Raw genomic sequence first — 26787 nt, forward strand, 5'->3', positions numbered from 1 at the left:
GTAATATCAGACATCGAGGACACATCGATTCTGCTCAGCAGTCTCTCTCCGTGCAAATCATATTCTATTGACGTGATTGCGTTTAATGAAGGCGGGGGGAGCATTCCAGCAAGCATAGCTATCAATACTGCATGTCCTAGCACGGATCCAGGATCCGCTAACACCTTTTCAATTATTTCAACGGCTGATACCTTATCTACAAGAGGCGTTACGACCACTGCTAGTAGCGTGATAACATCACGCAGTACTGTTCCGACGACTACGGCGACCACACCATCTACAACCGAGTATGTGACGACTGCTGATGCTGATATTACTTCTACATCGTCGCCTAGTACAGTTTCGGAGCGTGAAGATACCACTACGGAGCCAGCCGTTTCAACAATACAAAGTATTACATCGACAGCGTCCGTAGCAACGCCGCCTTCTACTCGCGCCACGTCAACAGCAAGCGAGCCAACACTGGACACGAACAGATCGGAAACGCCATTGCCAACCTCTTATACTTCACTCAAGTCAATGTCAACTACGCCTGTGGTCACTATAACGACGGCAGCTACTACGATCGGAAATGAGACCACACTCGGCACGCCAACAACAACGCAGCCTGCACCAGCAAGTTAGTATTGCACCACCCAATAAGCTATAATCTCCATCGGAATTTTGAGCTGATAATGATGAAACCGATCACTATCACCGATAACCCCGATGCATGGCATCTGTCTTATGGTGTTCGAGAGCATATATTTTAGCACAGTGGTCCCCAAACGGTGGGGAATTCAATGGTTTCTGGTGGGGAATAGACGCATTTGTTGTTCAAAATTATGTAGAGGACAGTCTACATATTCACGGAGACACATGCGCAATTACCGTTACCAGTTAACTGGTCTGGAATATATGTATCGAAAATTATCTTGCGTGTTGTTCACAAAACCTCATTTTTAACTCTGGATGGCCGATGATGTCGTCACAAACGCATCCGGAACGACTAGTTTAACGTGAAATAACGCTTTTTTCGATATTTTGAGCGTTACTGGTATCGGTTCACAATACGTTTTATGTTGGAGTTATTGGCGATTGTCTTGCGTACTGTGCGTCTTGTGTAGTCAAACCAGAAAATAGCTGCTCTGTGATGACAAAAGTGCTGGGTAGTGGGGAACAGGACCGTAACTGCCGCAACCACCCCCCATTTCCGCGATTTAATGCTGCCGAATATCTGATTATTGGGTACCTTTCCCCACTAATATACGTAGAATTTATAGCAATGGCGACTTCGCCGTCGGCCATTACTGCGCCACGACGACCAAGGCATATGAAGTTATAGGTCATGTAACATGCAACTCCGAGAAGTGTGCCAGAACGATCAGCAGTTAGAGGACCTTGGCCGAGAAGGAATGTCCTTGCGATTACCCAAAACGTCGATGTATATACAAAATACAGATATGTTTAATTGGCTAAATTGCTGGCACCGAATGTTCCTGTCCTGGCGATCTGAATCCCACACGACAAATGCCATTCCGCAGGAAAAAATTATTTATCAGTAAACAATACCAATTTCGAATCGTGTGTGCCTTTCAATTTTGGCGATTTCCATATCTTTTGACATAGCAGATATAGGAGGTCACGAAATAGCACAATGTAACGAAGTCAATATACCAACGGGTCAGCCCGAATATGTTCTTCTTATTTAGGGGTCCTACCTTTTCCAACATACCTCACTCAGCCCTACCGGCAAATCCGATGACGTGAGCAGAGCGGGGATAAAAATTGAGAGCAAAATATATGCAATTCCCGATCATATTAGCTGATTCCAACACGAATTATATAAATTTTCTGCGCTTGGCGCGTTCAGTCGAAATAGGGTGACGCACGTAACAGTAGACCCAATGTAGCTGATAAGTTACAAGGAAGCGCGTACAGGCTCAGCGGGGCTGAGGTGGTTCTGGCTTCTGGGGCCCAAGACCAATGTTTTTTTGGTGGGGATGACAAAGCGCTGTTACGGTCCTGGTGGGGAATGAAGGCTCGGAATAAATCTGAAGTGGGGAATGAAGACAAAAAGGTTGGGAACCACTGTTTTAGCAGGCTGCCAGCCATTACTGTAACACGAGAAATGGTCAAGTGATTGTGAGCCTCACAGCTCAATAGTGCCCTCTCTGGGGAGATGTTCCCCTCGTGTCTTTATAGGCACTTGTTGAAGATTAGTCGCTTGGTGTTGGTAATAAGTTTTTGTCAGTGATTCAAATTAGCCAAGACTAGAGGTATAAGGGATTCGATTATTGTATTGTTTGGTGCATCATTGAGATAATTGTGATTATTCATTTAGATTATAAGTTTAGCCTAGAGCAGGGGTGTCAAACTCAACTTGCGTCGCGGGCCGGATTCAAACCTTCAGATGGCTCGCGAGCCGGATTAGTCAAATGATTATAAAATGTTACCTCAAAATCCATTCCCTTGTTTTCCACTTGATACCTTATTACCATCCCTATTAACGTGATATTATATTACGTTATATCACTATTAAGGGGCTCCATTCTAGTAACACATTTATTCGCAAACAATGGAATTGAGAAAACTAGGATGCTTGGCCGGTTGAAGTTATACTCCCCCGAACAGTGGCTCTAACCACGATATAAGTTGGCATATTTCTATGCTTCCTTCGTTATAGTCGTAATTTGGTATTAGCTCTGGGTATACGTCGTGAGGAATACAAGAGATTCAATTGTAAACTCGGACGTTGGAATTTGGTTCATCGAGATTAAATCACGATCCCGGTATCTCATGGAGACCAGGGACATTTTGAGTCAAAACGGCTGCATCAGTATGACGTCAAATATTTGAATTGCATTTTAATCTCCATGTAACCTGCGTATAACGGTTTGGCAATGGTTTTTTCGCTTCTGTGAAGAATTACATTTTGGTCCATTTTTCCCAAACATCTGTCCTCGATGTGCACATTACGCCTTCGTGGAATTGGATGTCAATGCCAGCGACTTAGTTCCTAATGGGGACTAGAGTGAAACCATAACACCGCTGCGGGGTGTTTATAATGTGGCCTATGAACATACTCGACATTTGCTGTCTTGAGTGAATAATTGATGGAAGTATTTCTTCCTAAAAATCAAAGCATTTGTTAGATATGTGCTGAATAAAGACTTGAATATTTTTTTCATTTCCTCAAAATTGCTTCGCGGGCTGGATGAAATCGAATGTTTGACACCCCTGACCTAGAGAGTTATCTGTTGTTAACCGATTTGTAACCGCTGCCTTGAAGTTGACGTGGACTTTCATTTGATAAATTTGTGACCCTATTTCTGTAATTGCTTGAATTACTTGACCGTGTCTCAGATGTAGGCTCGGATAATAGGACGCATCGAAACTAGGTAGCGGTTGGAATCGAGTTAGCAAGCTACTCGATCAGTCTATGTTGATACAGCCAAGTCTCTAATCGAGCCAAATATAACGTACTATCGTAACTAGGCTACGACCAAAAGTACGTTACAATTACTATATGCTTGGTCGCTTGGACATTACAGGACATGAAGTAATTTAGAAATTCTGCTTATGGACACCCGTAAGCTATAAAAAATCTATCAATACTCCCAGTCTGTGCAGTCGCAAATTATAGTTCTCTGACGAATCGATCGGACTATTAGGGTGCGTTCATGCAATAATTCTGATATTAACCCTAGAAACATGTCCAGAATTTGTTACGTTCATATCAGGACAAAAATCCTCAAAAATTCCCCGGAAATGTTAGCGTTCAAACCAGTCCGCAATTTTCGCGATGTGTTGACACTACTCGGTATTCCTCGGGATTACCGTGAAGTCTGAACGACGTTCATCATAACGCATTGCTGTTATGAGATCACCTCGCCGTGCTATTCCCATCGTTGATAATAGACTGCGTTGAGTTATGACTAGGGCGATGTTTTTTTTTTATCTAAGCAACGGAAGATGTTGACCTAAAAAATGAAGAGTTTGACATTTTTGATGTCAAAAAATTAATTTTGACAAAATTTTGCCCTCATGTTTGTAAAGTAGGCGTTATCGGACATAATCTTAGAATTGTAGTACTGATCTTTATTTCTGGTTGGAGCTGTCCTTAGGCTATGAAGCAGTTCAGCCTGAAAATAATGTTTGACTTGAAAACTGACAAATTCTTACATGAAACTCTTTATTTTAACGAAATCTGGGCCTATGAAGAATTCCAACAGTTACATCTCGCATTATGACTTGAATAATTAAAATTTATTGTAGTACGTCGATAGATGCTTTCCTGCATTTTCGGGTAGAGAAAGTGTCTGTCCTTAGCTTGCCAAGAATGTGGAAAGAACGTTCAATAGCAGCAGTTGTTGGCTGGCAACACTGAAGTTGACCGTAGGCTACACTGCTGGTGACACAACATGTTGCTTTATTCTGACTACGTTATCTACATCGCAATTTCTGATCATGCTATTCTTAATATAAGAACCAATGGCCACGCAGTCTTGCTTTAGTTAGGATATTGAGGCACGATGAGCATAACACCATATGTCAACCTATATTTGTTTTGTTTGACTGTTTATGATTCACAATGGCCGTCTACAACGGTAGGCTGATGAAGTATAGGCTACAAGATGCAACATATTAAATGGTAAGTTCACCGACATTGCAGAACTGCATATCTGTTCAGGTCCAATTTTTTGGAAAACGAAGTCTGAAAAATTAGTTTGTGTTCAGACCAGCCTTGCGATTCCCAACTGCGTTCATTTTGCTGGTATTCTGAGAATCATGCCGGGAAATAATGTTCTCAAAATTAGGTATAGACGTCTAACCCCATCCAAAGTTCGATAGCAATTCACAGCAGCCGTAATTCTGATACCAAACGAAAATAACCTCTACTCCTTCTGATTGTGTCCCCGCTCTACTCTTAGCTAGAGCTATATCTAGTATTCTATTATATCTGTTTCATTGCTTTTCAGGCGTTCCGTGGTGGCTCATACTAGCAATCGTGCTTGCAGTAGTTATACTGATCGCTTGTGTTATTGCAATCGTAATCTACTACAAGAGAAAAGGGAAAAATTCCCCTTGAATGGACTGAAGGTAAATATAATCTCTTTTCTGCGCCGTGCGACGGGGAAATGATGGTAAAATTTTACAATTTCTCGACTCTCGTCAATTAGCATATGATCTCTTGACGTAACGTGACGAAACGAGTAAATGTGCTCATGTGGATAACGACGATGCACCCTACGTTTTATATGACACGATGTTCAAGGTTTCGGTTCTGTCTCCATCAGATTTTGCATCTTGTTACTGTGACGTCATATTGGTCGTTAAGCCTATATGTACTAACTAACTGTCGCGTTGCTTCGTTGTGGTAATTACTATGCTCCGTCATTTGCACTTTTGAAACGCCCTAGAATGTACGGATAATATGTGGATGAAGGCAATTTCCGCATGCCCTGGACGTTTCCACTTAGTGACTTTCCGAAAACCTAGCCCTGGGCAGGGATATATAGGCCAGAACTCTTTATACCCAACCCATGCATAGCCCCGTTACTATATTGAACTGGTAAACGTACGAGTCATTCATACAACCTTGTATTTATTTCCGTCTGGCTATAAATAAGGACATGAGATGAAGTCATGACTAAACGTATCGTATGAATATCCACAAATATTTTGTAATTGCAGGCCAAGTGCAAAACAATGAAGATGATGACCGTATGACGGATTCTTCAAAGCGTCGGTGCATTAGCACACCTTGAACCAAATTCCTAACAGAAGATGCATGAAAGCTTGATGCTCATCCTTCATAATTCATTATCGCATTTGAATATTGACAATATAATATTTATCACCAGGGCGATTTTTTTGACATGTCAAAATTTGTCAAAATTGCTCACGAATTCAAAAATTTTTTGACGTCTGCATTACGTTTGTATCGTAGATTTTGCACTGTCGGTGAACTTATCATTTGATATTTTACAGCTTGTAACCTACTCTATAGGCCTACCGTTGTAAACGGCTAATTGTCTGCTCATCGTGAATCATAAGCGGTCAAATAAAACAAATAGGTAGACATGCGGTGTTAGGATCTAACTGAAGAAAGACTTCTTGGGCATTGCATCATTCTTATATTAAGAAGCGCATGATGAAAAATTGTGATGTAGACAAGATTGTCAGAATGAAGCAACACCAGCAGCGAACGCACAACTTGAGTGTTGTCAGCCACAACTGCTGCTGTTAAACGTTCTTTCTCCATTCTTGGCAAGCTTCTTGGTAAAGACATATACTCTCTACCCAAGAATGTAGGAAAGTATATCTCGTTGTACTGCAACAAATTTTAATTATTTCTGCCATAATACGTTGTAACTAATGAAATTCTTCATAGGGCCAGATTTCGTTAAAATATTAGTTTTTTTCATGTAAAAATTGGTCTGTTTCTAAGCCAAAAACGTTTTTTTCAGGCCCAACTACTTCGTTAGGACAGCCAGTTCCAACCAGAAATAAAGATAAGTGGTACAATTTTGATTTTTTAGGTCAAAATCATCCTTTTTTAGGTCAAAAAATCGCCCTATTTATCACTAATATTTAATTGTTGTTTAAATAGATATCTATCATTGTGATTCATTTGATTGCTTTCTCGTGACTGATGTAACAGCCGAAAGTGAAATATATATATAGACTGCTTATTGACATTGTCTCCTTGGCATAGCACGAAATTGCGCGGAGAAACCGATGGTACGAAAACTGTAATTGTGCTCAGAGATCAAAACTTCCAAGTCTTTAGCTGTGACCCTTCGTTGCTGAAACTGCCTTCTGACTTGGAATGAAGTGAAGCACCGTCCTCGCAGACACGTCATATCGATTTCACCTATGACTCGAGCTGGGTAGGAAGGAATTCGTCTTGTTTTCGTCTACACGGTTGAGGTGTTTTGACGATAGCCTACGTATCACGGCCGGCTCTCTGCGAGCCACAAAGCACGTTTTCCATCGCTAGTTCATTTTAGGGTTGCCAACGTCCGGAATTTCTCGGACATGTCTGGAATTACGCTGCAAAAACTGCGTCCAGGAGGAAATTCTAAAATATGCTTAAAAATCTGGAATTTTGAATTACGCTCCAAATATTTTCGTATATCAGCCAAAACAATATTATTTTTATGCAGATTTATGCTATTTGAAATTTTGCTGTGCGTTGTGATTTGCTGATTTAGTGCAACGTATATTGGTATTAATATGGAGACCACGCACTACCCTACCAATAATGCAATCGAAAATTAATAAAAATACCCGTCATTTACTGAAATAAGTCTAATTGTAATCGCAATTATAAGAAGACGGTATTGCCCTAGAGTTGGTTAAGCCCGTTTCGATTCTTTAGTCAAAGACAGTTGTTTTAAATCTGTGGGTCCTTGTCTTTATTCTAGGGATAGCGAAGGTGTTGTACGTTATCAGCATCCAAAATAGGCTATGAGTAAGTCTGGACAAGCTGGCCTTTTTGAGTATTAGCCTGTCAATTTTTGAGCAGGACGACCTGGACCACGGAACATTTTCAAATTGGAAATGAGGTCGCGACCAAAAATGTTGGAAAACACTGGATGTGCAACCTGCTGGTGCATTTTATAGCAACATATCGAAGAACCAATACTATTGACGGAATTATTCATTCACAAAATTTAACAACCAGATGCATATAGTAAGCCCCCAAGAAATTGCTTCGATTACCCTATGGTGGGCGCAAGATCACTGCTTTTTTGGGCGAAAGTGAGCTGGAAAATGTTGTTTTGGACTTGGTTACTTACAACACACAACCAGATAGCTGCACCTATTCAACACACAACCAGATAGCTGCACCTATTCAACAGTATAGCAGGGCTGTCAAACTATAGATAACTAACCTACGGATACATGCGCATCAAGGGATTCACGGTCGAGTGATGCTACATTCGCAGATTTGTTGTCGCTTCATAGCATGAAACGGGAACGTAATTGCTAATCCCATAGATGACGACCCGAGCGCTCAAATTTAATAAAGTTTATCTTATTTGAAAGCTACATGAGTCGCGTTGATTCTGATAATATACATCAAAATCTGATCAGGGCAAAGGAACCCCTTCGAAATATCCCTCAAAGTCTGAAAATCGGCATTGTTCTGAACAATCGCAACCACGCAAGGGCCATCGTTATGGTCATTGTGCTGCGTCGTTTCGACTGTTTAGAACAATGCCGATTTTCAGACTTTGAAAGCTATTTCGGGGTGGTTCCATTGCCTTGATGAAATTTTAATGTATATTATCTGAATCAGCGCGACTGTAACTTTCGAATAATATCAACGGTAATATATTTGAGCGCTGTCTGGCGAAACGAGAGAGTAGCTCAAGAGAAAAAGAGCCAGACAGCATTGTTCAGCATTGTTGCGTCCCAATGCCAATCTCCATAACAATGAAAAATTCGAGGCTGGTTGTGGGAGTTCCAGGGCCACGAGCGGAATAAAATTTATATTTTCGTAATCAGTGCAGAGTCAGCTTTCGATTGATATCCGTTTTACCTAATTTAATTCTCGGCAAGCCGGTCAAAAATGACCGTCAAATTGCCTGTAGCCAAATGTAAATTGTGACGTGATACAATTTCACTGAGGCGTGAGATTTGCCTGTGTCGACACCATACAGGACCTATGGTCAAACTATAGAGATTGTAGGATGGAGCGACGACTCATTGTTCTCAGTTTAGATCCGTCACGCTTGACTTTGCGTAGTCAAATTCCGTTCGCGAAAGTCCGATTGTCCTATTTTACATGTAAAAGTATAGGCAATTTCGAAAATACATGGATGAATTTGACCGCCGATAAAGGGAGGAAATTTTCGAGGTAGACGTTTAAAATTTTGCATGTTACGAGGAAGCATCAATATGCTCTCACTAAAAAAATTTCACGACTGTTCTCAACCCAGAACAAGTCTGAAATCAATTCCCCGCAATGCCTTATTCAGCGATAAGTTCCGCGGCCGACTATATGTTCGAATCCCGTAAACTCGTAGACAATGCTATAATTGATAAGGCTTTATGCGGTAATAATTGAGTGGCCGTTGACAGCCGATGATACCGGTACAGAGCTGCCCAAACTGTTTTTGTGCATATACGCAAACGATGAAAAAACGGATAGCCTACCCACGGAAAGCGAATGAAAAAGAGCAAAGAAAATATCAATCAAGAAATATCAATATCGACATCTTCCTTTCTGTTCACTGAGCTACATCGCATTGCCTTATATTCCGTTGTACATTTCGCGTCTTACACAGATAAAAATAATAGAACCGCCCCTGCAATTATGGTCAACAACTGCGCTATCCCTGGGTAGTGGATGTAGCCGGTGGTGGCCCTGCGATTGGGGGGCCTTGGGCGAGACTTCCGGGGGGGCTATAAGTATGTAATCGCAGCTTTTGGGGGACTTCGCCCCCCAGACCCCCTTTCGCCTTCAAACTTAACACTATGCAGAGGCTTGATGATTGTCGTGATATGGGACATTTATAACAAATGCGGAGATTTGATGATTGATTCATCTGAACGCAATCATCTTCTTGATTGATACAAGAATTTCCACGTCTATTCGCTACAAACCTTGAAAAAAGCGCTAAAACCAAAGAGGGGGGCCCTTCGACCAGGGAGGCCCCGGGCGACCGCCCACCTCGCCCACCCCAAAAGCCACCACTGGATGTAGCTATGTGAATAATCCGCGTATCAATATGTCGCTGGAGAAGTAAGCTAGCAGCTGTCTCAACTTCAACCGAATTAACAGCTAGGGCAATTTACAATAGAGCCGAGATCTGCGAGAATCATTTTGAGGAGTCTGACATCATTCAGCTGAAAACCAGAAAGCAACTCAAAATGGGAGATCTGCCTAAGCTAAATTTATTGCCTGAAAGATGTTCATAAAGGTGTGCGTGGTATCTCTCACTCAGATGAAGAAACCAATGCACCAAACGATTCCAATTGATATGTTCATTCATATAAAAAGTAAGGAAGATCCGTTTTCCAAGAAAAGAGTTGCCAGTGACAGAGAGGCACAAACATATTCCAGATTTGGTTCAATCAGCTGCGGATTTGAACAGCAAAATTTGGGGTATGGTAGCTCGGGGTAGTAGTATGGTAGATATGCCATCAGTACCAATGTCACAGAACACAGCATTCAAGCGCGCCTGACAAGTGGAACAACAAGATTTAAATCCAATTCCTCAAGCCGTGGCCCAAACTTGTAAATAGAATAACGATTGTGGTAAGCAATCTTCAAAATGTCAATTACTCGGTCGATGTCAATTTGCTCAGTTGGTGACGGGAGTTTATGCACTTTCCCATGCTTATTGAGTTCCGTCACGGTGGGGAATATGCCACGTACGCCACAACTGATTCCACTTCACTCATCCATTCCTTCAAAGCATTGGGAAATTCCTCCTGGTCGATTGATTCCCAATCCTCCCACTATGATTATTCGGCCATAACTATCACGTTTAGTATATGTTATAAAGGAATCAAAACTTCTGCCCAAACATAACATTCAGAACTTTATTTCCGTTGCGCTACTCAAATAATAATTAAAATACCGGCTAGGTACAAGAAGATGGCTCACTGGTTCTAGATAATATCACAGCAATGCCCGCTAGCAGATATAATCGAAGGAGGCAACCGCTAGCTAGCTAGCCTATCCGATCAACAACATCGAATGCGGTAAAATAATGACTTCTATTTTATCATCATTGGTTTATTAGCAATTTTATCAGTTCAATACACCACAAAAATGCGATACAATGAAAAGACAGGAAGATGTCGAAGCAACAAGGAGTAGTCTATGGAATCTGACACCCACCTTGGCCTAGGCGGTGTAAAGAGGAGGCATGCACACTGAATGAAAGTAGAGAAGATAGTATAGAAAAATAATGCGACAAGAAATAGGGCGGCATATGTCATGGGAAGCGAGATCGATAGGTCAGTCGTGGTCCGGTAATCTTGAGGATGGACTGTACTTATTTATTAGTAATTGCTTGTATTTCGACTTGAATGTGGACATGCTCGTCGACTGTCGGATGGCCGGTGGGATACTGTTCCACACAGCAGGTCCGGCATATTTGATGGAGCGATGATCTTTTCGGTCGATCATATGATATTTGGACGACGTGGACGCGCGTGTGTTGTACTTGTGCGCTTTTGATTCAGAGGTAAAGAAGTCAGTGAAATATTCGGGGCAACGACCGCAGTGAAACTGATACATAAACTTGGCGATTTCTAGTTTCCGCATATCTTCTATGTTTAGGACGCCGAATCTCTTCAGCAGCGACTTATTGGATGGGCAGCCAGGACCCTTTGGGGCCCTAGCTATGATTCGGAGTACTTTATGCTGTAGTTTCTGCAGTGGCTTGAGTGCAGTTTTACTGGCAGCCCCCCAACAGAGGATGCCATAATGTAACTTCGATTGGATTAAGGATTTGAAGAGTATCAGAAGAACCCATGCTGGCATGAAGCGCCCAAGGCTGTAGAACAGGCCGCACTTCGGTGATAATTTAGTTTCTAGGGACTGAATATGACTCTTCCAGGACATGTTCGAGTCCAGTAAAACTCCGAGATATTTGGCATTATCTGTGTTGGAAACGGGCTGACCAGCGATATTAACGGTTAGGTTAATTTTTGAATTTACTGTCAGCAATTGCGATTTCGAGGCGTTTATGCAAAGGTTGTTCTGGGCCGTCCACTCATGGACTTTGGGCATTTGGTCACCAGTCAGGGCATCCAGCTCTGCCGTCGAAGATGCGGAAGAGAGGAGGTGAGTATCATCAGCGAACAGTGTGGTGTTCAATGAGGAGGTTTCAAAAATGTCGTTGACATATAAGGTGGAAAGGACTGGTCGAAGTACTGAGCCCTGGGGCACACCACAGGTCACCGGGTGAGGAGAGGACAAGGTGTCTGAGATGGCAACCATTTGTTGGCGTCCAGTGAGGTAACTTTTCATGAGCTCAAGTTGTGGGCCCCGAAGTCCGTAACGCGCCAATTTCGAGATTTTCTCGTCGGGAAGTTAGAATACATGGCAGATTCACGAGATTAAACGCAAGTCCTTCACGCAAGTATCCAAAATCAGCCTATAATTATAAAACCATATTAAGACATCAAATTTGTATGACATTCCTTTATAACTATTCAACCTCCTATATGCCAACCCATTCCATCGACAAATATGCGTTATTATCAACAACTTCTCCAACTTTCACCCAGGGATATCTAGAAGTTTCAGGATATCTAGAGTTTCAAGATATCCCTGCTTTCACCATCTGAATTTCACAAGGGATTGATAGTCGTGCTCGTAACAATGCGTTGTTCACTACGCAAAGCGGAGCATGAACGATCTAAAAGGGAGTTAAAAATTATTGCCCCCAGTGTATAAATAGTGCAGTTTAATTATTATGAGTATTTCTGTGCGAATATGCACTAGTACTATTACAATATCAAATATTAAAAGTATTAACTGCAATAATACCATAAATATCCATTTTAACTAGATAGTTACTGCAGAATCACGCCAACAAAATATGTCTCGGATGAACATCAATGGATGAATATCAATGGGGCATTTAGATAAGTCGTCACTCCATCCTCCAATCTCTATAGTCAAACGCACGACCGGCGGATCGGATACTGCCATCAGACGATTTCATCACGAACCGTGAAGAAAGCTGTTGCAGGCAGACCCAGGCAATCACCGGAGCTCACATTAGAGATAGCCCAATTCAGAACCTGTGTTCCAGTTCCACTCCACTTTTCCACTCCTGTATACACTCTTCTTCACTTCTCAGACGTGTTTTTCAGCAGCGAATGTACCAATGGACTGCAAAGGAAGCAACGGTTCTGGTTTCAAACCGGTACCAAGTCATCATATTTTGAGAAGAGTAACTTTTTAGATCAGAATCACTTGCGAACACCATTTTCGACCCACAACCATAAAATCCACGGCTCAAATGTTGCTGGAAAGGTCGAAATACTGGCAAGTGTTTATAGCTCAGTGGTGGCAGCACGTTTCTTACCATGGTACTTACTTTAGTTACTTTTAGGGTTGCCATATGTCCGGAATTTCCCGGACATGTCCGGAATTTCACTGTTCAAACTAGCGTCCGGGAGGAATTTCTAAAATTTGCCAAATGTCCGGAATTTTGAAGACTTGATGTAGGCTCATAATTTTTTCGTAAATCAACATAAAAACATTATTTTTGGGACTATTTATGCTGATGCATGTTGTTTTTGTTCGCTCTCCGCGCGATTTACTATCACATTTATTGATTTTAATATTGAGACTACAACCCTCGCAAAATCTTCAATACAATATAAATAAAAACAACCTTCATTTACTGGAATAAGCCTAATTGTAATCGCAATTAGGAGAACGGTAAGAGACCGTTAAGGCCGTTTAAATGCTTTATTCAAAGATACTGGTTCCAAACGTGGGGTCGTTTGCCTTTATTCTGGGGTTTGCGAATATGTTGAACAGCTTCCAAAAATAGCCCGTGAGCAAGTCTGGGCATAGGTGCTGACTTCTTTAAGTAATGAGCTAGTCAAATTTTGATATGGGCCACGAAACATTTTCAAATTGGAGATGGAGTCGTAAAAAAATATAAAGGTTGGAAACAACTGGATCTGGGGTGTTTATAAAGCTCCGTGGTGCGCACCGGCATAAGGCTGATGAACAATCTTATCGTAGGACATGAACGTGACTTAACGATGTACATGTACATTGTACAAATACGCTACCTGTATTTTCGAACTCATCATCCTCCACCAGCTCTACCGCTAACTCTGATCATGTGGGCAGAGAGTATGGAACAACCAGTATTATTGACAGAATTCATTCAAAAAATTTAACGACCAGATGCATATAGAAACCAGATTCATGTAACAATTAAGCACCCCCCCCCCCCCCCCCCCAGAAGTTGCATCGAATACCCTATAGCGTGGGCGGGAAAGGGCTGGAAACATGTGCGTTCGGTCTCGGTTACGCAACACACAGCCACATACTCCTGAACTGGATCGTCACCACCTCTGGTTTATGAGCAAATAGCTTTGCTTGTGTGACGTCATAACTCATTTTGAAAACCACTAGTGGGCACTGAAGAGTGTCCGCAATTTGGTTCGCAGAAATATGGTAACCCTAACTTACAGTGATGAGCGGATAGTGCTTTTCGAGACTCCGAATCCCTCCGACAACTTTAGTGTCTGAGGAAAACTCCCTCCGACGCCGAAGAGCTCAATCCCAGACTCCGAGATACTCCGTCCAATCTCGTCAAGTATCCGAAACAATGGCAAGCATGGTACATGGTACACATGGTACAACATGGTACATCTGATAATATGGTTGGCCTCATAGTATTGTTTACTCTCCAGTCCCCAATTGCAGTGCAGATGGCTGATTTTCATGCACTTGGCATTTGTAGAGTTTATGTCTGCTATCAAATCACTGCTGGAACAATTTGCACCTCTACAGCGCCTTTCGAGAAGTCAAAGAAAATTGAAGCGAAATCCGTGGATGACCACAAAGCTGATTCAACTTATCCGTAAACGTAACCGGTGGCATAACCGAATAGACACCAAGAACTGCCCAGAACATGAACGAGAAAGATTTCGACGTTTCAGGAATCGCACCGTGCATCTCATTTCCAAGGCAAAAGCAAAGTACAAAGAGAGATTTTTCGGAACTAGTGCACTATACACCAACATTACCCGTTCATGGTGATCACCTTATTGACTCAATCTTTTCACACGTCAACCTTTTTCTTTTATTGTTCTCTCGATTTGATATTTCACACCTCAGCAGATTTCTAGTTACGAGGTTTCAGTTTTTTCCGTTTACGCCCATTACGTAAAATACTTCCCTTGATACCTATTATAAACGATGCACTGCCTTTCTTATTTTTCTACGTTACATAACTAGCTTATCATGACTCAGCTTAAATCTAGTTACGAGGTTTCAGTTTTTTCCGTTTACGCCCATTACGTAAAATACTTCACTTGAAACTTATTACAAACCATGCGTCGCCGGGATTATTTTTGTACGCCTGATACCTATCTTAATTTTACTTAACGATTTACCACAATTATAACATCACACTTCACTACTTTCCTATACAAACTTCATACATCTTGTATTTACAAGTAAATTTTAAGAACCAATTCTGTTACCTTCAAATTCGGTAATTCTCCGTTGTGTTCCGTAGTACTCTTATCGCCATCCTTTGCTCTGCTCCGTTTCGTCTCCTCGTGTTCCTAGTGCGACTTAAGGTTCTACGTCGACGACACTTTATATAACTTACCCATATCACACTCAACAGAGCAATCAACCCTGTTACCGCCATTATTAAAGCCACTGGTTCCAGTGTAGGTATCAGTTTCGCACCTTCCATAATCATCCTATCGGTGAAAGATAAGCCTCCTACCTTATATCCGCCTTCCATCCTCACCATTTTGTGTAGCCGTCGAGTATAGCTCGAATCAGTCGAATTTGGGGTTGTCTTTCCCACGGTGGTTCTTGATAGTCGGGGATATTCAGGTGCGGACGTTTCGAGCCCTTGATGTTCTTCTGCCCAGTCTATAGCGATGCGTCATCCATCGTTGACGTCAAGATAGTAGTCATTAGTTCGACACTCTTCGTGGATGAGTCGTCGTTGTTGTCTCCTGATAAATACAAAATGAATGTTTCGGTACTTGCCTTATGGTTGTGATCCGGATCTTGGTAGTACGCTCCGATTCCAATTCCGCCGTCATCCGTGGAGTCCTGCAGAGCGTCCGCAGTGGTAACTGGAAGTACACGCGTTGTCATTGGTGCTTCACCGCTGGTTTGCATCGTTTCCTCGGGTTGGTTACGTGTGCGAGTTTGCAACTGCTGCCTCCCATGAGCAGTCACAGTTTGTCTTTTTTTACATGCATCGGTTGCGATTGTGTAACTTGCACCAGCGTCGTTTCCATCCGCCATGCCAGAGCTATGGGTAGTAGGTGTTTCAGCGTTGTAGTGCATGGATCATGGGCTTTCGCCGCTGGAGTTACCCACGTCTAACTGTAGTAAGCGATCATGTACACTTCTTGGGAAGGGGGTTTTCTTGTTACTATCGAGTGCGGCTCGCCTTGTCTTGTAGTCTTTCATTCGTTTTGTCATGAACAACAAAAATAGCCAATTTTCATTCGGCAAAACCTTGTTCAATAATACCAAAATCAGGTATTATATCTATTGCTTCCTTTAGTGCCTTCGCCTGACCCTCCCGCGTCAGGTTATAAGGGCCAGAAACGAAGGCTTAGTCGATGGGTCCTTACGTCCGATGTCGCATTGGTATTTCATGGATTGGGGGGCGCTGAGTTGGCCCCGCAGGCTATCAAGTTCGGAAGCAAATGGATCATAAACGGCTGTCAAGACTCCTTCAGGAATGGCGATAATTTCTAGGCCAGTCAAAAGTCAGGAGGTTTGTATGACAGTTTCGCCAGTGCTACCGATTGTGCACAGAGACTTTCGAGTTCCGTCTTCACGCTGGGACTGGTTTCTTGCTGTAAGGTTAGGCTACATAGTAATTGGGCCAGTTATTGGCCCAATGCAAATCTCGTGATGAACGGGGTTTTGGTGTTGGTGGAGAGAGGGCGAGGCTCTTCGTTGTCAGCGGGGATTCCCAACCTATTCAATCTGACCTCTGATCTCGGCGCGTGCCCACGCCTACCGTCACGCCGGCGGATTCGGTCGCCGCCGGGGCCCGTTTCTGGGGAGACGTGCATCTTAAAATCCCCAGACTCCTTGCCGGACATGACCGGGCGTGTATCCGGTTGACCGGCAATAGCTGCTTTGTTTAAACCTTTTGGGGTAGTACTCATGACTGTGGCTGTCGTCATGCATCTATGTGCCGAATCATTACAGTTATTCGGACAAGTGCATCCACGAGAGCATTTAGGACCAGTTTTCTCGTGCAGGTCCTTATTTACGCCAGCCGGGATTCCGCGCTCGACGTCTTCATTAATGGTGCCAGCAGGGATTCCTGACTCGACACATCTTTAGTTAGTGCCAGCAGTGCTAACTGACCCGACACTTTCTCGACTAGTGCCAGCAGGGGCTACCTGACCGAACACTAGGGATTTCCCATATTTTTTTGACCTTTTGGGAAAGAATGTAAGACAGTTGCCGTCGTAAGATCGGCGTATTTATGATTGGTGCCAGCAGGGATTCCTGACTCGACACATTTCGCGCCAGTGGTGATTACCATCTCGACACTTGCGCCAGCGGCAACGGCCTGCGGCGACACAGACAACGTGCCGACTCGACGCTTATTTGATTTGCAGCTTCCATCAACCCATCATCGGTTACAGTGTCGCGAAGACTGCTTCCGACTTTGGTTCCGTCCCGCTGATCACACGAGATCTCGTCATGAAGCGTTACTAAAGACAACTCTTCGTTTGCATTAGGCGGGGATTCAAATTCAGTCGCTATGTTTGGTAATTGTTGTACATGATCAATCCATTTTAGACCTACAATATCGAGAGGTCTCCTTTCTCGATCGCAAATGGAGCCGACAGTCCGTCGAAATTGATTATTACTAAGGAGTCAACGTGGGAGGAGTCACCTATATCACGTAGTTTCATGTCTATAGGTTGCCGCTCTTTCCAGCTTGGCGGGTATTAGGTTTCTACGACGTTTTTCAATTTGAGGACGCTTCCCGTGTCGGCGCAGAAAACCCCAGTAGTGATCCTTCGACGATCCTTTCTTTTCATAGATTGGCGTTCGCAGATAGTAAGGAGGTAATCGATGTGTTCGTCTTCAGACTCTCCCCCGTCCACTGAAATTGCCAAGAAATGACGTTCAGCCCTGGAAGAAGTTCAGTTGGTGCCTCCATTTGATTAGAGTGTAGCTTCATGGCGCTTGCCATGCAAGTATTCCACACTTGGTTCGATTTACTTCACAGAGCTCAACCACATCTCCTGGCTTTTCCACATTTTCCCACACCCCTTATACAACCCAGTTTTGTCGACGTTGATTGCAGCATTGGTTGCAGATTGATCGAACGAAGCAGTGACCTTGGAAGGTCCAGCGGCTCAAACTATTCATACAATAGACAAGCCCCTTGGCTTAATTCAACCAACATATTCCAATAATTATCATGCAGACAGCAATGAAGTATCTATGCAAAACTCGGTTAAGTTGGCACACGGAACATACGTCAATCACAACACGAGTCAAGATTTAACCTATTCATATTCATGCACGATTAATAACAGTTCAATACTCCAAGGTGTGTTTACACCATAAATGTGACGGTATTTCCTGCCGACAATATACATGCATAAAATATACAAAAAATATGCCAATCGATGCCACAAAAAAACAATACCACACAGAGTTCAAGTTGACCAATTTGCCGACCACCTTGTTTATAAGAGTTCCCCAGTCTTCCAGATGCAGATATCAAACTGCAATTAGTCCAGGAACCGACCCCTTGTTTGAGTCGTTACTACTTAGGATCATCAAGTAGCCTACTCGCGTGCTGTCGATTCGGAGATCGGGCATTCCAAGTCCAACAGAACGCAGGGTTTGTTGAGGGTTCGTTGTAACGATATCCCGAATGCAATACCTCTATGTTCTTGGCTCTTTCCATCTTTAGCTCATCGGCGTTATGGAGCGATTCCAGCAAATTTGATCGAGCTGCTTCATTTATGTATGCATTGCAATTTCGGTTAGCAGTCGCACCCATTTCATCGCGCTGCTTTATTTCTGTATACTTGGCAACTGCAGCAAGCAGCCGATCCAATCAATAGCATGTCAAGATTTTTCAGAGGGACATCGGAACATCACCCTTCAATCTCAAAAGACGTCAAACCCCTTCACAATGCCTCCGTCAATGTCCGGTTTTCTGGATATAGTCTGCTACTGGATGCTTCGTTTGGGGCTCTGTTTCAGACTGGCGGATTTACTTGGCATAGAGTCACAAGTTCGCCGAAACTAGCGGACGCACCGATGTCGTCTTTATATGCAATAATTGGATACTACAACTGATTGTACAATTCATATGGACATCATACATGGCATAGATATGCGTACATATATCAGTCATACTTCGGCTCACTGTAAAAGCTCGCATACATGAAAAAATGGTGGCGCCATTTTTGGTAAAGCAAACTGATGGTATAGCTAACACCTAACATGCATACGACACAGTCCCAGATAAGCACAAAATGATACCATCTCACTTATAATAGTCATATGTGAACCAATATCCCAATTGTAATCATGCTATATTCCTTAATCTCCAGTATTGGTGTGCTTAAGCTTTTTTATTCATTCGTATATATCGTGCTTCATAGGCAATAGACTAGGCTTATCGCGAATTTCGAACTCACATATGCTCCAATGCGTTACCCCAAGAGGTCTTTAAATACCCATGTTACTATCGTCTTATGGTCCATTACACATCAAATTTTCAAACTTTTGTCCCGTTGGGGTGAAGGGTCCTGACACTAGTATAGGGGCGGGGTCAGTTATGACGCCTTATTAATACCTACAGTTGTAGTATTCGCTATTAAATTACCGCAGTAACAACCAACTATTCTCATATTAAATGTTCATAACTTATACCCATATCTAAGACATGTTAGCTTCATCTTAAAGCAATATGATGGTAGATGTCAAAGATTAGGTAAATGCAGTACTTGAACAATATAAGAAAGATAGGCGTCACGTTGCAATAATACGTCATAGTAAACCCTCACATGAAAATACCCTTTTGCAGATTGATTTTTGCCAATACAGTAAACTTTCATAGTTCGTACACGTAATGATTGCAATGCGACAAAATGGCGTTCGTCAGGCGCATTCACTTCGTAAAGTGAATACGCGGACAAAGCGGGTTTTAGGCGTCATTTTCCATCATCGACACATCAGTTTCGAAAAACGAATGTGTGGATAAGTTCAACCATGGGTTACTTTTCTAAGGTCTTTATATTAGCAGTACTGGCCTGAAGTATTCCTAATGTTATAGGCCTAGTAATTCCGGTTACATTATACTCCTTTATTAATCCTAGTTAGTGACCAAGGTATCGATGTTTATTAATCACAATATGTAGCCCTAAACTTTTGGAATATTAGTCGATCTTCTCCAAGGTCTAGCACCAAAGGTATCGAGGTAGCAATTGGAAATCCGTTGACATTGTTGTTTGCGATTAGATAGCCGGCAACTATACTGGCGCTTCAGCGCTAGGACGTAAAATCGACACAAGGCCCCGATATACATGACAACACAAAATGGACACAGTAGCCAACGAACTGGCTCGCTGCTCCGTGACCATTTACAGCGTCTCCACAGGGGCATTGACGTCCTGATCAGAATGGTATTGAGTGTATTGACCTTGCCGGAATAGTAGCGCTTGTGACGTTCAGATATAGGTAAATATATTTTCATTTCGAGTTAGACCCAGACTACTAGAAAATTTTCAGCTTTTCCAAATTAGATGAGATTTAGAGCTACACAGCTTTTTCAAATTATGTTAAAATTAGAATTAGAGCTACGCAGCTTTTTCCAAATTAGATTAAAATTATATTACTGGCATTTCGCTCTAATTCCGTGAGATTAGACGACTAGAATTATTTAGTTGTCCAAGCCTGGTTTGAGTCGCCTGCTTGCAGTACCAATAATAAATCCAATTTGACTTTGTCCTTGTTATTACTTAATGCGACAAGTGGGTATATTTCTGACGCTATTCTTGAGTTAGTGCGTTTCATCTTACGTCAGCGAGGTAAATTGTCCTCAAAAACACTAAACAAGAATGCTCTAAAATGCTGACAAAACCATGGAATATCTAGGTACAAAGGCACCCGCCTTATTGTCGGCATAAATATGCACAGCGAACGGCACATATTTATTGACGCACTGCGATACCACACATTTACAACGCCGCAACATACCCTACGGAAACTTTATCGCTGCTAGTGATTATTTTTCATCCTCACTAATCCTTGGTCCTATAGTTCGGCCCATGTAAGCTTACACGAAATAATAGAGTGTTTTTCGGCATATTCAAACCTTGATTGGAGTCAGGCTCACTTTCAACTAGACACTTTCATCTCGCCAAATCTGTCGCAGCTAATTACTACACGCGACAGGATAGTTAGTACGACTGCCCTGGATCGCAGTTTCGTGGTGTTTTGAAATGATGAAAATATTATTAAAACTGATTGACTAGACGCGGCATAAGCACTCGTCATTTCCTGCTTTTATATCTCTAGACATTAGTATCTCTGGACTTTAATTAAACTATACTAACTGTCCTACTCAAATTTTCGCGTAAATGAATTACATACTTTTCGTATTGATTATTCGAGCGGGTTTCTGCAGATATGGATCAATGCCGTTAAGCATGATCCGTTTTGAATACTATCGATAAAATGTGTTAATATGGTGTAGCCTTCTTTCTTTCATCCATGGCGACTAGGACTATATACCGCGCATGTTTGAGAACAAACGGCAATATTCGCGAAGGATTTCATATGTCATCACCCATTCGAATTACAACAGAATATGACTGATATCCAGAGGTGGTCAGTCACGAAGTACTTCTACTTTTTGGAAGTACTCAAGTAGTTTTCCTCTACTTCTGGTACTTATTCAAGTAGATCTGATTTTTTCTACTTCTACTTCTACTTCGTAATATTTTGTGATCTACTTACTTACTTTTCGCTATTTTCAGTTTGTCAAGTAGAAGTAGTCTAATTCCCCAATACGAACGATAACTTGAGGAATTCCGCGGCTGTTTTCATGGAGTACCAACATTTAATATTCATAAGAGTCAAGTAAAGCCCAGGAATTTTATTGCGCTTCGCGCATAGTAGTAATGGAGTGACAAATATGTTTTCGTGAAAGTATCAGTGAATGTAATTTAGGTACCGGATTGCTTGGTTCCTCACACACCGCATTGTCGTCCTTATCAAATATTTCATCACAGTAAATATGGCCCACCACAACGTTTGAAACTACCGCTTCACAATCTAGCAATTGCCTATCATATTGTAATCTAGCAGCCCCTTACGTGTCTTGATAATCTGGAAAATCCAGCTTTTTTGAACGTTACACCTGTTTTAGCAGATGACCTTTTAAGCTTTGTAGACAAAATACAGGAAATATATTCTCCGCTTTTTAGAAGTGGTATTTGTATTTCATTTTAATTAACGTATAATAATCACGCAAAGTGATGTAACCGTATCCGATACATTTTCTACGTATTGCTCTTCGCCTAAACTTGTGGCCTTATAATATGGGGTAGGGCGCCATCCCATGATATTCTCTAAAAATGGGGTGTTCCAGTAAACAAAAGATAAGTATCGCATTTTCATATCAGTACTATAATTTGCATCCCATGATGCGAAACAATAGTTATTATGTCGAAAGTTGATACCTCCTGGGATGCATCAATACGAATCAAGCTCCCTGCACAGGCCGCATAGCTCAATTCGCAGCTTTTGACAGTCCATGCGAACGAATTAAGACTGTTTTCAAAACTACTTACTTACTTGAGTAGATATAAAGTCAGTTAATTCTACTTCTACTTCAAGTAGTTTTAGGTGGCTTATTGAAGAAGTACTTCTACTTGTACTTGAGTAGATTTTTCCGTCGCTACTCCTACTTCTACTTGAGTAGCTTTCTTGACTACTTTGGCCACCTCTGCTGATATCATCCATAAGTCAGTTTTTCTTTTCTTTAGCAATTGTCATATAATTCGGACCCTCTCTGTCTTTCAGTGTTCCCTTTATTTGAATTCAAAACGACTATCACTTTTTATACAGTTGCACTGTGTTCCAGAATAGCTATAACCATAAACTCTTGTGACCTCAGAACAGTGTGGAGATCAAACCACCACCTTCGAGTCACGAGTCACCTTGAGACATTACACATTTCGACCCGAGCCCAGCCAAGTACCGTCAAGTCACCATTCAAGCCAAATTGAATTTTCGAAGTATGCATGATGATGCAAAGTCACTACACTTTGCCAACTGGGTGTAGGACAAATTAATTGGTTACGCTCACTTCGGTATATTATCCTACATTGCTGCGATCTCAATCATACCAATCAGAAGACACATGTATTTACACCTTAACAACACAGAATAATTGTGACAATTGACGCAGCTTGGTTTGTGAGAGGTTTTCAACTTCTGGTAACGAGTCAAATGAAAGAAGAATCAGACCATATTCAAAATTGACGTCAGAAATACGTGATCTTAGCTTGCTCTTCGTGAATTTCATTGCTCGCAACTATTGTTCACAGGCGCACGAGCTTCCAAAATTTGATGCAATTCCTTTTGCATTGCTATTCAAGTTGCGATAAAGACCAATTTCAAGAACGTACCCTTTGTCGATATGCTCTTTGTATGAAATTTGTCACTCAATTCAACTGCATCGCATTTCAGAAGAGCCCATTTGAAATTTTCAGGCAATTGTATTGGCGTTCGCATTAAACAAAGCACCGAATAGTCAGAACTCATTTTGTAGAGAAAGAATGTCGAAAAAGCGGGTGAATATTATCACAGTTACAAATGCAGTTCGTGCCTAGTTTTCATATTCGAGGTCTTTCTGCGAGTGCAAACGGAGGCCGCATAATCCGAACGACACTTAGTCTCGCAACCGCGAATGTAATTCGACTCAAACTGACACATTAGGCGTTTTTGTAACCTTATTAAAAGTAAGAAATCGAGTGACAACGTGTTGCGCAAAGCGTGTAGACAATCTTTACTTTTGATAAATCTATCGCAAATTATTCCGCTTTATAGTAGTGTATGAAGATCCACCAAAATGCGACCGCCTCATGGATCTGGGAACGCGTCGGAACTGACACCCTAGCTATCACGTCCCAACGGCGGCGGCCAGACCAATCAAGTTCTGGTCGGCCCTACAAGTTCACAATCCGCGCAATCCACCCCTAACAACCTTACTAATTTCGCAAATCACCACACGCGCCACCCCAAACTCTCTTGCGGGCCACACGTGGCCCGGCTCTGCGCTAGAACATTAGATTGTTACCCATCCTTGCGGGTTTTAGGGTTCGTATTGAACCTGGGGCGTTACAGTCCTTGGTTCAGCCTATCCCTATCTACGCTCTACAAAATTTCCCCAGGCCGTAGCCTAGAACTCGCTCGATATGTACAGTGGTCCTGCGAGCGGCTATGCAATGCCTGCTCTGCGGATCCTACTGCACCTATTTGCGGTAGACGTAAGGCTTCCCGCTACCGAGGCGAGTTACTGGTTCCTGGGCCCGGATTGCCGTGCAATCATCTAAGAATGGAATTATCCGTAACTAACTTATACGTTAACTAACTATACGCTTTGGAACAAAGCCCATCTTGAACTTGAGACAATAAAGGCCCAGCCCATCGCGTCGCTCGCATCTGTCCACAAGCTCGCAATGAAGGCTTTGCTCCAGGGACTAATCGCCCGTCTGGAGGTTGCCAGCTACCAAAACGTGCCGTAAGTATTTTACTCAACCTGACTCACTTCCGATTTGAAGCTGATATGAACCCACCGGATGGCAGGTGCATATTCCTTACTTAGTGTAAGGTCTGCTCGGCAGCGCTCGTAAATCGCCGTAGTTAACGCAACACCTCCAAGCGGGACCCCGCGCATTTCCCAGCCTAGTCTCCCAGGATAGGCCTACATAATAATATTCGGACATTCATGATCCCGGGTAGGCCTACCTGTTGACAGTAATCGCCTAAAAAGGTTATTGAAAAACAATAATTAGCATGCACTAAATCAGACACATTCCCACACTTGACAAACGGCAGCCTACCTTAACCAATTAATTATTTTATCATTTCACGCCTTCCTGTTCTATCCAGAGGCCCCAATTCGGACATGCTCGCAAGCCTCTCTCCCAAGTCTTGGAGGTGCTGCGGCCGCGGCATTAATAATAGGGATATTAATATATTAATTTCAAGTGGGTACCCTTCGACGGGTTTTCATAAACGAGAATCCCACAACCGCCAAAAAATCCACATTACTTATGATAATATTTTACGTTGGACATGAAAAAAACAACAGACATTCCATGAGCATCGCCTTATGCCAACCGTAATTTGTAATATTGAGAGTTATATTAGGGCGAAATTCGCCAGGATTTCCACAGCAACTTTAGAGCGAACTTCAACCTTTTACTTGAAAGGCACGTGGCCTTTAAATATTTTGTTTAAACACTTGGAATGTCCAAATTTCGCCGCGGCTCGTCCGAAGCATAGGCACGGGCGCAAGCGGCCCGCAGGCTGTCCCCGAACTTTTACCTTAAGCCGCTCACATCTGTGAGCACAGGGGCTCAGATTCATACTGAAAGGGCCAACACGATTTAGGGCAATCGACATGGTCACCAAAGGAAGTACAGGCCGAGATTTTACAATCGGAAGCATATTTGGTGTGGTGCACTGACAAGACGATTTAATGCGCACTACTTCAAGCGCGTAGACAGCCGATCAAGGCTCCACCCTTTTATGACCGCAACTGCGTTAGCATTGCTACATTCGACATGAAATAATTCTAGAGTACTCAACCCGTGCCTTGATCTTGGGCGTATAACCCTGGTGTCAGCCGCAGTCCCGCGCGTAGCTACGTTTCTTTCTTAAGCTTCAACTCTGCTGCGTCGTGTTCGAGCCCAAAAATCGGACTGAATTGGGCTGTGCTGTGCGGCCGATTATATGGGTCTCCGACTCAAAAGATAAACCAGAGCTTCCTCTCCTTAATAGCTGGAAACTAATTTCGGGCCTAGCTCGTAACGAGTCATTCCTCTCTATACTTTTTATGAGAAATTATTCGTGTTCCAGCTGGTGGCAATTGACCAATTGTTCTCTGGCTACAAAGCTGTTAAACATCCTGTCGGCGTGCCCAATTTGGTCCGCCTTCGGCTTTATCAATGACCACGAGCCATGACTCGCGCGCAACTCGAGGGTCCGCAGTTTCGGTCCTAGCAGCGCCATTTTGAATGAAAATTTCAGGCGCCATTTTGATTTAGCGACAACACAATAATTTGCAGTGCCCCGCTTGCGGCAATCACCTTTTCCCCGCTCAGGGAAACACTTTACTTTTTCTATTGTCAATCAGGCGACCCAGGTTATTCAGCCTCCCTGCGCAACACGCCCATAATCACGGAAATATTTCAATTCAGATTTCTGGGCGAGACTTAGTCAAAACTCCGAGATCTCAGTACCCTTTCGGTGTCAGGGGCGTACCCTTTACGAATCAAGCCCCGTCAACCCATAATGAGCTGAAGCGCCGACTTTGAGAATCACATTTAGCCCCCTTTTTTATCAAAAGGGACCCCTATCGCTTACCTATTTCTTAAAGCCGCCAGCGGGCGCTGTTGCTTCATTATTCGCGCACAAATTGCCATCGAGCTTTTCATAAATTGGTTTATGGTACACAAGTTGAATTACACATGTCTTAGTAATCATTCTTTTTGCGTTACATTTAGGCATGACAAGTTCATGGATCTTTTATCTTACAACTGGGCCTTTCTTGGCGCTATTCTCAGGATATAACTTGGCCAAGCACTGCTCGTAAATCATGTCATTCGAGATTGTTCGCGCTCACCACTAACGGCGCGCAAGGTTCATGTTAGAGACAATGTCGCAATGCTAAGATCAGACCACTTGCATATGGCCAAGATCCACGAAGCACCCCAGCATTCATGACGAATAATATCGCCTTACAGTTGATATTTCCGGTTACTGGAGCGAGGGGTACATTCCTTTTGATTTGCCTCGAAAGAATAAATAAC

The 26787-nt window shown here is 42.6% G+C and overlaps 2 protein-coding genes across 3 annotated transcripts in view; one reads left to right on the forward strand and one right to left on the reverse strand.

Moving 5' to 3' along the window:
- LOC145447782 (uncharacterized) overlaps window positions 1–6681 on the forward strand; it is a 29135-nt gene extending 22454 nt beyond the window's left edge. For both annotated transcript variants that reach the window (XM_080326051.1, XM_080326052.1), the window contains 3 exons: window positions 1–619; window positions 4962–5082; window positions 5677–6681. In XM_080326051.1, coding sequence (XP_080182177.1) covers window positions 1–619; window positions 4962–5071 — 729 coding nt within the window. In that variant the 3' untranslated portion in view covers window positions 5072–5082; window positions 5677–6681. The remainder of the gene's footprint in view (window positions 620–4961; window positions 5083–5676) is intronic.
- LOC145447789 (uncharacterized) lies at window positions 256–25896 on the reverse strand. Its single transcript, XM_080326070.1, has 3 exons — window positions 5691–25896; window positions 3225–5093; window positions 256–2337 (listed from the first exon to the last, which is right to left on the reverse strand). Exon 1 carries the CDS (start codon window positions 16022–16024, stop codon window positions 15599–15601), a length of 426 nt encoding a protein of 141 aa, XP_080182196.1. The 5' UTR covers window positions 16025–25896; the 3' UTR covers window positions 256–2337; window positions 3225–5093; window positions 5691–15598.
- Window positions 25897–26787: the final 891 nt, after the last annotated feature.

Source organism: Botryllus schlosseri, chromosome 10 (assembly GCF_051294905.1).
Source record: "Botryllus schlosseri isolate E-star chromosome 10, Bs_hap1, whole genome shotgun sequence".
Classification (NCBI taxonomy): domain Eukaryota; kingdom Metazoa; phylum Chordata; class Ascidiacea; order Stolidobranchia; family Styelidae; genus Botryllus; species Botryllus schlosseri.